This window comes from Lottia gigantea (assembly GCF_000327385.1).
Source record: "Lottia gigantea unplaced genomic scaffold LOTGIsca_46, whole genome shotgun sequence".
Lineage (NCBI taxonomy): Eukaryota > Metazoa > Mollusca > Gastropoda > Lottiidae > Lottia > Lottia gigantea.
In genome coordinates this window covers 1,498,517-1,512,892 of record NW_008709614.1, presented here as the reverse complement: position 1 = coordinate 1,512,892, position 14,376 = coordinate 1,498,517, and the positions used below count along the sequence as shown (strand labels likewise).

The 14,376-nt window shown below is 34.7% G+C and overlaps 3 protein-coding genes across 3 annotated transcripts; 2 read left to right on the top strand and 1 right to left on the bottom strand.

Annotated features, from left to right (window-relative positions):
* Positions 1-1,037: 1,037 nt before the first annotated feature.
* LOTGIDRAFT_234075 (hypothetical protein) lies at positions 1,038-5,187 on the top strand (the record flags this gene model as incomplete). The annotated part of the gene is made up of 7 exons (XM_009061190.1): positions 1,038-1,149; positions 1,650-1,899; positions 2,176-2,324; positions 2,538-2,682; positions 3,222-3,358; positions 3,869-4,019; positions 4,215-5,187. The coding sequence occupies 7 exons, from the start codon at positions 1,038-1,040 to the stop codon at positions 4,648-4,650; spliced, it is 1,380 nt and encodes a 459-aa protein (XP_009059438.1). The 3' UTR covers positions 4,651-5,187.
* Positions 5,188-8,355: 3,168 nt separating this feature from the next.
* Positions 8,356-9,584, bottom strand: LOTGIDRAFT_218432 (hypothetical protein). The gene has a single exon (XM_009061189.1). It carries the CDS (start codon positions 9,556-9,558, stop codon positions 8,500-8,502), a length of 1,059 nt encoding a protein of 352 aa, XP_009059437.1. The 5' UTR covers positions 9,559-9,584; the 3' UTR covers positions 8,356-8,499.
* A 2,125-nt stretch (positions 9,585-11,709) lies between these two features.
* Positions 11,710-14,055, top strand: LOTGIDRAFT_124272 (hypothetical protein; the record flags this gene model as incomplete). Its single annotated transcript, XM_009061188.1, has 1 exon — positions 11,710-14,055. The coding sequence occupies one exon, from the start codon at positions 11,710-11,712 to the stop codon at positions 14,053-14,055; it is 2,346 nt and encodes a 781-aa protein (XP_009059436.1).
* Between the last annotated feature and the right edge of the window lie 321 nt (positions 14,056-14,376).

Sequence of the window (14,376 nt, the reverse complement as noted above, 5' to 3'; positions counted from 1 at the left end):
CATTGGAATAACAAGAATGGATGTGGAAACAGAAAAAAGAGCTACATGTGGCAATGGAAAAAGGTCCATGGGTTCATTTACTTACACTAATAAATAGTGTAACCTGTAAACTCTTTCCCCTTTTCAACAATAGTTTTTATTTAAATCCTCTTAAAAAACTAATCTATTGTGTTAAAGTGATATTATCTTAATCTTCATCGTGTACTATATTATCTCAAATACCAAAGGAAGTTCACTTTATAATTAAAATTCATTGTGTTTCGGTACACAATTTAATGTACAAAAAAGAGAAAAAAAAATGCAGATTTAAATCACTTAAATAATTTTATTTTATTTTTTAAAGATTTCGAAAGGTCTTAAAATAATAATTGGGCTACTTGTCCACGAGGCTTACACAACTATTGTTTGAAATAATATTATAAATATGGAGAGAGTGCTCTGAATGTTTCATTCAGAGCACTCTCTCCATATTTATGCAAAAATGTGTTTTGAAAAGGCACACTTGCACTTGTAATTATCTGTAAATATAGGGTGTGTATTACTTTTTCTTTTGAATTACAGCTATATTACCTTTATCCCAATGACCTACAGTCAAAACACATCAATATATTTCATAGCCTATTGGCTAACCGGTTATAATTAATTAAGCAACTGTAAAATACGTGAACTCGACCACTCCTGCAGGTTATAAAGTAATTAATATTACAAAATTATTAATGGTTAATTTGAACAAGATTAATTAATCTGAACCAAATTCAAACCTTCCGGCTACTTCGTGATTTACTTTATGGTGTGTTTTTTTTTTTTGTAAAACGAATCAAGCAGATCAGGCAGATCAAGATTGACCAAAAGAATAAAATCGTTGAACTTTCAACCTTTTTCATTTCTTTGATCGAAATAGTTTTTTTTTTTAGAAATTTATGACGACCTTTATTTGTCAGGATATATAAACCTGCAATAAGAAAATAGAACATGAGAAATAATAATAAGTCTTTGATTAAGCTTTGACTAAAGTACTCTGTCGCTAGAGAGTTGACATGTCTTTTGTAAATCTTCGACGAGGGAAAAATTCAACCGGTCCAGTGAATCATTCGGGTGGGGAGGCAATGAGAGATACCAATGGAACCCTATATAGTTGTTCTCCTGAAGGTTCAACTCTCACAAAGTCTACTCCATTACAACTTTTCAGGCATTGCACCTTCTAAAATCAATTTTGGCAAACAACTTATGAAAACTGAAAATCAATTGGCATAATGATTTCAACTCAACAATATTGTCTATTCGGAATTTCTGTTAAAGCTCTTAAGAGTGAAACAACTTATACAGCGTGTTTCATAATTTCTACAGATCCAGATTGGATTAAAGAGAAAATGAATTTCTTTTGGTTCATTCTGCCTTAGAGATCTGTACTTCCAAAGACAGACAGTTTTTTGTCGTGAGATGTAAATATTGCAGAGCGCTAAGCTACTGTAGGTAGGCCTAATAATCCTCCCGATGCCATGAAAATAACTTCAATATACTAGGAATATGTTCCGAAACCTTAATTGGTAAACTGACATTGTCGTTAAAGTTCTAGTAATGCGTTGCAAGATGGTTCGTCCAGATGAGTAACGTTATGGCTTAAAATACTTAAATTACTTTGGTTTCAGGAATATTGGTATATATAGTGGCTATAATAGCTAAGGTAAAAACTCAGGTCAATGGAGGAACTGGCGGTACTGGTACTGGAGCGCAACAACCTACTCCTTGCATGGATCAATTTAATGCTAATTTCGCCCAGAGATGTTTTGAGACACAAAATGTGAGTTTCCAGGGAGCATTGAATCTTTTAACTCAGGGTCAACGAGGGGAATTGCCAGCAGGAATAACACAAGAAGAATTTAAAAGAAGACTTTGTGGGTAAGTACAAATGTACATCACTGGCAAGGAAGATTTACTCCGTTGAGAATCATAAACAATTCTCTATGGTAGAATATGCTGCAGCATCCATAGTCAAATAGTCGGATGTATAGACAGGATCACATAAACATGTGTTATGAAACTTTTCGATGAAGACTTTCCTTGGCTTGGTGTCAGTAGCCTAATTGTTGTTTATTTGAGAAAACGCACTCTTGATGGGTAGAGGTAAGTTATTGTAAAATTAATTTCAAAGTATTTGTTATTTTATGTTTTTAGTGATGCCACCTTAGATTTTATCATACCATGTGCTCTACAACTCAGTAGCTATTATATGAATCAAACCAGCTGTAGTGAACAAGAACGCCAATTTATAGTGGGAACTGCACGTACATTTAGTGCAGCATTGACCCCATTATGTTTAGCTGGTAAGTAGCCTTGTTTTTCATTTATTGAATTCGTTTAGATTTAGATTTGAGGAAGGCCAAAGTTGTAATTACTGACCAAGGCACTTACATGTACTTACTATACGTAAGCTGTAGGAATTCTGCGGGTCGTCCGTTTAGATGAACACTGTAGAGGACGCTAATATTAGCTGAGGTGCATTTCAAATCAATTCAGTTGTCATATTTTGTTTTCAGAATGTGAAATCCAAACTAATCAGAGAGCAATGCAGTGTTTTGCCTCTGCGCAAATTGACCCTAACAGAGCTATGAATACCAGTATGTTATCAGATAAATTTATCATACTAGGTAACACTTCCGTTGACATTCAACGATTCTGCAGGTACGTCGCCCGATAATATCATTCCTTCCTTGACTATAAGACCGAAAGTTGCTACAAAGAAAATATGGATTTTGATCTTTACTGCTTTATGTGATTCTCCACTGCTATTGCGATGTGTGATTTAAATGGTCATCGGATTTAATTTCTTATTCGCGTTGATCAAGTCGTTAATGAGATCCAATTTTCGCCTTTCCATGTGTATGGTCTAAAACATTTGACAACATTATAACAAAAGAAAGGGGAAAGAAAATGGACTAAAATGAGTCACCAGTCACACGATGTGACCATCATTTCCTGAATACAACTTCATTTTGACGTCTTTTTATCTGACTTTTTCAATTTTCATGTCTCTGTGTATACAGGTTTTGTTGTATATTTTGTAATCTATGTCAACTCTATATCCTCAACTTAAATACAATTTTCTATTTTTCTTTTTTGACATATCGTTAACAAAATCTTTTTTTTTTAATAAACTCCAGTAATTATTCATTTCCTTTCAATAGAAAAAAAAGACATCATACAATTTCTGTATATTTCAGTAACCACGGAACATTATTTACCTGTTTAGAAGCTGAAAAAGCGAGATGTCCTGCGTTTGAGAAAAGAATGTACGAAGAAGGTGTAGATTTTACGGCAATGAAGTTGGCTACAGCTGTACTTTGTCAGAATCAACAAGGTATACAAATAACACCGTTTTTAATTCCGCAAAGTAGACATCCCAGCGGTAAACCGTTAATGCTGTATTTAATGGTGAAAAAAGATCAATGATGCTTTTCACAATGTCTAAAATATGAATCAGAAAGATAGAAATAACTATTTTTTGTGAAATCTTTAAGTTTGCACCCTTTTATATCTTGGACGTCACCTTCACGTCAAACAATTAAATGAGAAAAAATAATTTTTGATAGAAAAATTTTAAAAATTGGCCGGGCAGTGATATACTTCCTCAAATGAATAGTCTTTTTTTTAGCTGCTACCAGTGTTTTGTAAGTATGCTGTTTGGATTTCGGGTTTCGTTTTGCGGTGCGGGTCGTTAGTATAGCCTAGTTTATTTATCCAGATGATTGCGGTTGTTAGCAGACGCTATTGTCGATAATTTTTGAGCGTTTTGATATGGACTGCGACTGGTCCAATGAGATGCTATGCATTGTCAGTCGATCCAAATGGTATTATTTTGTTATTTCAGTTTATATGGCAGCCTTACAATGTTTTAGCTCTAATCAACAAGTATTGCAACCCTGCCAAACCTCTGTCGGACGCCCAGTAGAGGAACTACTAATTGGTAGATTAAGTTTAGGAACCGTGGCTCCATCTCAGATGGTTGGAAGACTATGCACGTAAGTCATTTCATGTATTTTGCAAAAAACCCGAAAACCTGTATGCATTTCAAGTTCGTCTGCCAAAGTTACATGGAGTTATTTCCTATTAATTAAGTTAAAATAATGCATCGTGACCTAATTGGTTGTCGTTATGGAAACAAACTAGCTCATTAGATGAAAACCCTGAGTGTAATTCGTTTACTCTTTTTTCAGTTTAAGATTTAAAAATCTGCTGCCTTGTCACCTAAATGCTTATAACTCAGTCTGCGCAGCAAATTTAATGCAATTAAGAACTGCGTTTGAATGTAACATGATAGCCGCACCATGCAAGCAAGAAGCTGGAATCCAACAAGATATTACTCAGATGTGTCAAGCCAGTCCTCCACCTCACCAAACCATTACTCAAAAACCGCCAGTTGTCGTGAAGCCCCCAGACACACAAGTTAATACTTTCGCTAATAATCCAACCAACGTGCAGAATGGTAATACGATCCCTGCTGGTACTGGTAATGTTATGAGCAACAACAACCCTAACATGAATAACAACAATAATTTTAATAATGGTAATAATGGTAATGGTGGCGCTGCATTATCAGTCACCTTCTTAGTAACTTTATTTGTCATATGTAGTGCTTTTTACTTGTATTAAATGTTACAGAATGGTTTTATTCGATATGATCTAAATTTTCGACTCAAAGGGAAATATTTACATTGACAGCCAACAAAAGGAATAGGCTAGCTATTTCCCTTATATTTATATATAAGATTTCAAAAGCATTGGTCACATGCAGTGATTTCTCAAGCGTTTTCGCCGTCTGTCAAAAGTACAGTAGCATATGATAAAGCCATCGAATTATGATACTTCAATTCAATCAAATTTTACAGATTATTTCTATAAATACAAAGTTTGAACTATCAGCATCAAAATAGTAGGCTACTGTAAGTCTGAGAATGAGGTTTATATTTTTTTATATATTTTTCTTTTTTTTTTTTTTTTTACTACGATCTAAATTTTCGAAAAAAAGAAGAAAATTTCCAAAAGATATGACTCGATGTTTATTATTTTCATCAACGCACAGTAAATATCTATACCTGATGTTAGAATCACATAGTAGAAGATATCGCCCTTATTTTGTAAATTCTGTAAATATATTTGTAAATATTTGTAAATAAAACATATAATCGTATTATAATATTTAAGCTTTTTACATGTATCAATGTTTCGCAGTTTCGCATGATTTTATTAAAAGGGTTCAGATATGTTTTGTGCGCTATTCAAAATCGATTGGTTTCAAACCTTTGAACTACTCGTAGCCTAGCTCTATCCTCTTAGTGCCCGCTCTCACAATTCCTTGTTGTAAGTGATATGGGGAGCCTATAAATGAGCTGGTTATTTTGAATAGGTGTCACAGTAATCACCTGATCACATTTTTACAAATTTCAACATTCCTTATTTCTAGAGTTATTTCTCTCCGGTGCTCATAATGTAGCTTTCTCTACAAGAAATTTGTCTAACACAGTATTTGATATTTTTTTTTATATTTAATACTTTGGCGGGTTTCATTGTAATTTGTACATCTTCGGGCTAATTCATTTGCCATCTTTTCCCATGTTAAAACACGAAATTCAACCCTCTACAACTTTTTCCAGAAATCTCGTTGAAAGCTTTCCAATGTGTCGAATGAAAGCCTTGCCAATCCTAAATGTCCCCTAAAAAACAATATATGATGACCATGAAAATTTTGAGCTAGTCAAATTGAAAGTAGACTTCTACCGGTTATACTCATCCGCAAGAGTTTGGCAGTTGACAAAACGACTATTTTTAGAATTACCCTTCCGTCTTTAAGTCTCTCATCATCTCACCAAATCTTAAAGATAATGCAATTTCAGACATCAAATTCCAAATTACTGAAAAATAGGCATGCAAAAACCCCAAAAGGGAGAGAGAAAGAAGATTTCTAAATATAGCCCGAACTACATAATAAAATACAATCATTTGCATAAAATGTTTTAATGGATTGAGTCCAGATAATATTGCTGATATTAACCAGTAATATATGAGTTGTCTCCCATATATATCTGTGTTGAACCCTTATGCGTGTTAAGGCTATTGACAATTTTTATAATGTCATCGTACGTTGTATTTTGTAATCTTTATTGATTTAAGTTTATACTTTGACAGAAAATAGTAAACATGAGTACATGTGTTTCAATTAAACGCACTCACTCAGTTGGTTTGACATGCGACTGTCCTGATGAAATATTCTCTGGATTAAAATTCTACACGTAGGCAAATCTACAATCGAAATGAATGTACACTGAGTATGAAAGTACAGCTCTCGAAAGTTCAATAATTTTCACATTTTGGATAAACATGTAACAACACACCATTAATAACTGAACTTATATTTTACTAATTACGTTTGAATCAGTTTTATATTCCAATATCAAAAGAATGGCGCGTGAAATTTATTCTGTGAGGGATAACTACTTTGATAGTTCCTCTTTTTCGATTTTAATTCGTAAATCAATGCGAGTTAATAACATGGAATAGGCACCACAAAAATATTCATTCATTACAATTTTATCTCCATATTGGAAGCTCATTAAGTATACATGTATATATTATTCTAAACAATCATCATACCTACTTCCATTATTCTTTGCAAAGAGCTTTCTTCTAATACACGAGAATCATGAACTGCACCCGGCCACTAGACACTGGAATAATATATCAAGGTATCTGGACCACAACAAACCTACAATGTTTAAAATCGTAAACTTTAAGAATCAACAACGTGTGGAATGCCTTAAAGAGACAAGAGCCGCTAGCAGTGGCGGAGCCGGGTTTGCGTCTGAGAGGGGCGAAATATCTGTGATTGCCCGAATTGCTAATCTGGTTACGAGATTTTTGCCGAAAAACTATCTCTATTTTGTTCACAACCAAATTTTGACACGTTTTTCCCAAGTCAAGGGCACTAAATCAAAAACCGTTCATTGAAAGATCGTCAAATTCGAAATTCGACCAGGATCTCATCAATATAAATGATCACACCAAATTTCATTCAAATCGGATGAAAACTGTAGTCACGTTTTTTCTAAGTTATGGGCAATAACTCAAAAACCGTTCATCAAAAATATGTCAAATTCGATCTTGACCAAGATCTCATCAATATAAATGATCACACCAAATTCCATTAAAATCAGTTGAAAGTTGTAGTCTATATTGTGTTCACAAACAAATTTTGACGCGTTTTTTTCTAAGTCAATGGCACTATCTCAAAAACCGTTCATCAAAAATGAGTTGTCAAAAATACGTCGACCAAGTAAGAACTTGTCCGAGATCTTATCAGTTCCAATGACCACACCAAGTTTCATCAAAATCGGTTGAAAATTGTAGCTTCTATTGTGCTCACAAACAAATTTTGAAGCTTTTTCACAAAATCAAGGGCAATATCTCAAAAAACGTTCATCGAAAATACGTCACATTCGAACTTGACCGAGATCTTATCAATCTAAAGCATCACACCAAGTTCTATTAAAATCAGATGAAAATCTAATCAATATACATTATCACGTCAAGTTTCATTAATTTAAAATCAGATAAAAACTGTAGTCTCTATAGTGCTCACATAAAATGTTAACCGACGGACCGACGGACAGGGGCCACGACAATATACGAACACATATTCATTTTTTACATCGTGGACAGTTCTGTCCGGAAAGATGATCACACGAGGTGTATATCTGGCTAGGACCAAAGAAACTCCTCTGACACACCTACGTACGGTCGCTTCGGACAAATTTATCGTGTCTCCAATCACCAAATAATAGGCTCCACTGGCATAAAACCGCAAGGCAGCTAACACCCGAATCATCACTGGCACCGAACACAACTCTTTTGTTGGTCTTTTCGGTTGATTTTTCCACAATGATGCGATGTAAATGATAGTTTCAGGGTACAACCGATAGCATGCTTTCACTTCACCCTTTGTCAACGTTTCTAAAGGATTCATCCTATCTTTAAAAACCCTCTCCCTCCAAAGAACTCTCCGATAAGCAGCGGCCTCTAGCATCAAATCCGCCATATTGATTACTTAAGATCGTCGTACGACATCTAAGTATATTTCGATCTTACTTACGATCGAATCAAAAGATACGACCAAACTTGCGACTGAATTTATTTCGTGAAATAGATCGTAAGTTTTACGACCCGTTGTAACTCGTTTGTGAAACCGGCCCCTGAAGGTCCAGAGTTCAATCCCGGCATAGGTCGAGATAATATTTTCAAACCCCCTGTCACCCCCCTTTCACTCAATCCTCCTTTACCCTACTATAAAAAAAAATCAGTGGGCTGGGTTTTCGATAACATTTTATTATAAACTAGTATATGTTATTAAAATCAACAATAAGATATAACCAAGCAGCCTAATCATTAATTTAGAAGATTGTAGTGTTTCTGGTACCATTTTAGTATCATAGAATGGGACAAACATTTCTAGTGAAGTGAACTTCTATAGGATTCGGGAATGCAATCTAATAGCCCTCTTTCTTGTAAAACTGAGCGACTGAATAATTTAGCATAGTATCTTTGACCCGTATCACATAAACAAGTAACGATAGTGTGACCTGGTCCCATTAATTTAGCTACCTGGGCAGCAGCACTGACATTCAATCCTGTAGATGCCCCGACAAAGAAACCCTCTTCGTGTAATAAACGGAATGTCATTTCTACTGCATCCTTATCTTTAATTGCCAAAGCATCGTCTATCGGGGCCCCTGCAAGGTTTTTTGTAACACGACCTTGACCAATACCTTCAGTTATGGAGCTACCTGGTGTCCTCTCGAGCTTTCCATGTTTAATATAGTTGAACAAAACGCTGCCTTCTGGGTCTGCTAAAAATACTTGGACGTTTGGGTTTTTGTCTTTGAGGTAAGTACCAACGCCAGCGAGCGTTCCACCAGTTCCAGTGCCAAAAACAACAGCATTTACCTTGCCTCTCGTTTCTTCCCATATTTCAGGTCCAGTAGTTTCAATGTGGGCTTTTTTATTAGCCGTGTTGTCAAATTGATTCGTCCAGACTGCGTTTTCTACACTCTCAGCAAATCTTCTAGCTTGATGATTGTAATTATCCGGATCATCCCAAGGAACGACGGGTACAGGACGAACATCAGCTCCGAGTGTTTTCAACATATCTATCTTTTCTTGGGATTGATTATTTGGCATGTAGATGACACATTTGTATCTTAAGGCAAGGCACATATGAGCGAGGCCAATACCCGTGTTCCCTGCAGTACCCTCAACTATGGTTCCTCCAGGTCGAATCAATCGTTTCTCCTCGGCGTCCTTGATTAAAAATAGAGCAGCTCGATCTTTAACAGACCCTCCCCCGTTACAAAATTCAGCCTTTGCCAGAATCTCACAGCCTGTTTCGTCACTAAGCTTATTTATACGGACAAGTGGAGTTCGACCGACCATCCCAATGAGGCCTTTCCGAATGGCATCGTTGGCAAAGCACCTGATAGTAATCTTCTGTAGAATTTGTCTTGATAGCATTTTACAAAATATTAAAAAAGAGTAGGCCTTCGGGGTTTAAAACAAAAGTAGACTGTCACAACTATTTTACGGACCAAATTTGTAATTTGGACAGAATTTCCGTTTTTGTGTCTTGTTCTTTTCCCTATATTTTGGATATAAGTAGAACTCTCTAACCGAGAGTCAGTCGATCAAACCAAGGTTTCCAAATAAATTTGACTTCAGTTTTACGATAATTGTTGAAATATAAAAAATAAATAGTTTCCTCTTCGCGCTACATGATATATTTTCAGTAACTAAGTTTTTCTGAAAACTAACTTAATGCAGAAATCATATTAAAACAGGATGGTTTTTACAATACCCTAGTGAACAAAAATTATTCGAAAGTATTTTTTTTAAATTAACGTGTACGGACCACAAGTTCTCACTTCTTAAAATCAACCCATAATTTATTTTCAGTCCTTCAAAAATGATACGCCTTTTCATAACTCCAACGCAAAAGAGCAAACTATGTAATCCAATTAAATTTCCGTATTTTGCAATATGGCCGAGTGGGTAAGATACCAACATTAAATAACGGAACACAATTTTATGGTATACTACTCCTTAGTTTTATTACACACTACGTTTCAACAATCTACATTGTCATCTTCAGGTGAACATAGATTATTTATATTTTAATTCACCGTCCAATTCATCTATTACATTGCTGAGTTTATGTTATTTTTTCATCTGAGTCATTTATTATATTTGGACGTTGTGAAGAATATTTTTGTTTGATTCAATTTTATTTATTGCGTGTACCAAGTGACTGTAGAACAATCAAGTAACCTAATTTCGTGCTAACTCTTTTCGTGTGTCTGTGGAAATGATTAATAATTTTCATGTACGCCCTCACGTGGCCTCTGCATTTGCATGTTTTGATAAACACGTCTTAGCTGTACAAAGTCAACTTGCAGATCTTTTCCGATCTTTTCTGTTAGAATGTAGTCCAATGAATGAAGTCACATGATCAACTAGCAGATTCCGTGTCAGCAGAAAAATTCTTTATGGGACACAATGTGGGCCATATTCTTATGTTGTTTCAATGGCTTTTAGCAATAAATCACGCGACGTATCTTACTTTGTCAGTCACTATTTCTTTTTTAAATCATGGTTCTTTGAAGAAATTTTCGTTAGTTATAATGAATTGATATTTAGGATAAATATTAAGAGAAGTTAAATATACCACCGGGTATCCATACATGTTTTTCTCGAATTATTTATAGATCAATCACTGTACAGGAACATGAAAATAGGTGACGATTTTGCCGCCGTTGTCGAGTTGGTTACTGATGAAATATGGGTCAAAGTGAGAGATTCATAAAGAAAATCAAAACAAACCAATTTTAATTATTTTGTAGAATATCTGAGAAAACATCTAAGCCATAACATTTTTTTTTTTCTTGAATCGGTCTTGAATCCTTAAATGCACGACAATAGGTTATATATATATTTATATATATGTGTAATAGGGAAAGAACCCACTAGGGTAGAAATTGAAAAGGGTGGACACCCATAGGGGAGGAACTTTAAAAGGGGGGAAACTACTATAAGCATATGTATAATGGATACCAGTTATTGTATGTGTCTCCTGTCCCTATTAGCCATAAGGGTATTTTCCTTCAAACATTATTGTATGTGTTTCATGTCCTGTTTTGCCTTTGTTGACAAGTCTTTGCATAGATTAATACGCCAATACAATTATTAATATACTTTATTAAGTAGTTCTATGTTGTAGTCAAATACACAGATGGTACTATAATTAGTAACGCTACTGTCTACTAGTATATTGAGCATATGTTTGTCTATACTGTGTGTGTAGAAAATATTTATGGTCAAATTTGAAGTTACATTGAAATCGACCAAATTTGCACCTCAGGCAATCTATATCCACTATATCAACATATCCACACTAAAGTCCATTAATATCAACACCTAGTTATGTTTATTTCTCACAAACTTTAGATTAAGTGTATTTCTTGACACTAGTTATAACCATTCTTGAGGTAACTCTCAGCCGATGAAAAGAAAATGTGAAATTAGTAAGCTTATAGATATCTTATATCCATTTTTTCAGATTTAAAAAGTGACGAATCTGATTTTGCTTTAAAGTCAATAAAATTAGCCCACATGGCTATAGCAAGACCACCAGGTTCAGACTTTGACCACAACTGGCCAGAGAATGCAGAATGTCTGACATTAGATTTTGGTCCATTTGAGACAGTACACCAATGGAAGAGAATGCCAGAATGTGATGAATTTGTGGGTGCTAGAAGAAGTAAGCATACTGTTGTTGCTTACAAAGAAGCAGTTTATGTATTTGGTGGTGATAATGGCAAGAATATGTTAAATGACTTACTTAGATTTGATGTGAAAGATAAGTCATGGGGTAGAGCTTTTACAACAGGTAAGCCCCCCGCTCCACGATATCATCATTCAGCTGTTGTACATGACAGCAGTATGTTTATATTCGGGGGATATACTGGTGATATCCATTCTAATTGTAATCTCACAAATAAAAATGATCTGTTTGAATATAAATTTAACACTGGACAGTGGGTTGAGTGGAAGTTTGAAATGAGAACACCTGTAGCAAGAGCAGCCCATGGAGCAGCTGTTCACAATGGAAAGATGTGGATATTTGCTGGATATGATGGTAATGCTAGATTAAATGATTTATGGACTGTAACATTAGATGGTGTATCAAAACAATGGGAAGAAGTTAATCAAACGGGCGAAATTCCACCAACTTGTTGTAATTTTGCTCTGGCTTTAGCAAGAGATTCCATGTTTGTATTTTCTGGCCAAAGTGGAGCTAAAATAACTAACAGTTTATTTCAGTTTAGTTTTGATAATAAACAATGGACACGGATATCAACTGATCATATTTTGCGTGGAGCTCCTCCACCCCCAGAAAAGAGATATGGTCATACTATGGTAGCTTTTGACAGACATTTATATGTGTTTGGTGGAGCAACAGGACAAACATTGCCAAATGAATTACATTATTTTGACCTGGATTCTCAGACTTGGTCTATAAATGAACCTTCAGCTGATAGTATCATTCCTGCAGGTAGATTGTTCCATGCTGCAGCAGTAGTAGGTGAAGCTATGTATATATTTGGTGGAACAGTTGACAATAATGTTAGAAGTTGTGAGATTTTCAGATTTCAGTTTTCAAGCTATCCCAAATGTACGCTTCATGAGGACTATGGCCGTTTATTGGAAAGTAAACAATTCTGTGATGTCTCCTTCATTGTAGGTGAACTTAAAACACCTATTCCAGCACATATTTCACTAGTTTGTGCTAGATCACCTTGGCTTAGAGATAAAATTAAGAAATCCAAAAATCAAGCAAGGATTGATGCTGCTGAGGTGTCAAGTGATGTAAAAACTAGTGGAATGTTAAATGTGTATTTACCAGATGCTAAACCAAGAGCATTTGAAATGGTTTTATCTTATATTTATACTGATAGAATACATCCAACTAAAACTGGAGAATCGAATGATCCTCATTCTAATGAGGTTATTTTAATTATGATGGATGTTTATAGATTATCTTTACAATTTTATATGTCACGTCTTGAACAACTCTGTATTCAATATCTTGAAACGTGTATAGGAAATAAAAATGTGCTGGTTGCATTACAGAATGCAGCTAAATTGAAATTAGATTTTTTAAAAGAATATTGTTTAAGGTTTATAATCAAAGAAAGTAATTATAATCAAATTGTAATGAGTAAAGAGTTCGAATCTGTTGATCAAACTTTAATGGTAGAAATTATAAGAAGACACCAGATTCCTCACCCCCGCCTATTAGATACACATAATGATCTTATTCAGTCCAATTCATTAGAAAAAGACATGGAAGCATTTCTGAAAACTAGTGGCCATGAATTTTGTGATATTACACTAATGCTAGATAATATCGCTATACAAGGTCATAAAGCTATTTTAGCTGCTAGGGGAAGCTATTTTGAGGCTATGTTTCGATCTTTTATGCCTGATAACAATACCGTTAAAATAACCATAGGTGAAATGGTGCCGTCTGTTCAAGCATTTAATAGTTTATTAAGATATATTTATTATGGAGATGTTGTCATGCCACCAGAAGACTCCCTCTATTTATTTCCAGCACCTTATTTTTTTGGTTTTACAAATAACAGACTGCAAGCTTTTTGTAAACACAATTTGGAAATGAATGTCTCTTTTAAAAATGTTATTCAAATTTTGGAAGCTGCCGACAAAATCCAAGCATTAGATATGAAGAAACATGCATTAAACATCATTGTCCATCATTTCCCAAAAGTGGCCCGATTGCCACATATTCGTAAGTTGACAAGAGATTTATTATTGGATGTCATTGATGCATTAGCTGATGATTTGAGTGACTCCAGACTTTGTCAAGATATGTCCAGTCCTAGTTTGAATGATTCCATCAATATCTATAAACCATATTCCATGGACAATCTTTAAATCAATCATAAATTTAGAGCAATCAATACATTATGAAGAGATACCTTCTATAAATTATATCAATCTATCACTATCTATAAATTGCAGCCAGATATATCCAGTCGTAAGTTTAATTGGTTGTTTTAATCTACAAATAATATTACAGTATTTTCAGTATTTTTTTTAGTAATTTTATTTAATTTATTTGGCAAGAGATCATTTATGTTATCCGTTTTGATACGCCCACATTATAATGTGGACGTATATTGTCACCGATGTCCGTCCGTCTGTCCACAATTGGCTTGTGAACGCGATAGAGACTACAGTTTTCATCTGATTCAA

Coding starts and splice junctions, on each gene's coding strand:
- LOTGIDRAFT_218432 (XM_009061189.1), bottom strand. CDS start 9,558: ATGCTATCAAGACAAATTCTACAGAAGATTACTATCAGGTGCTTTGCC.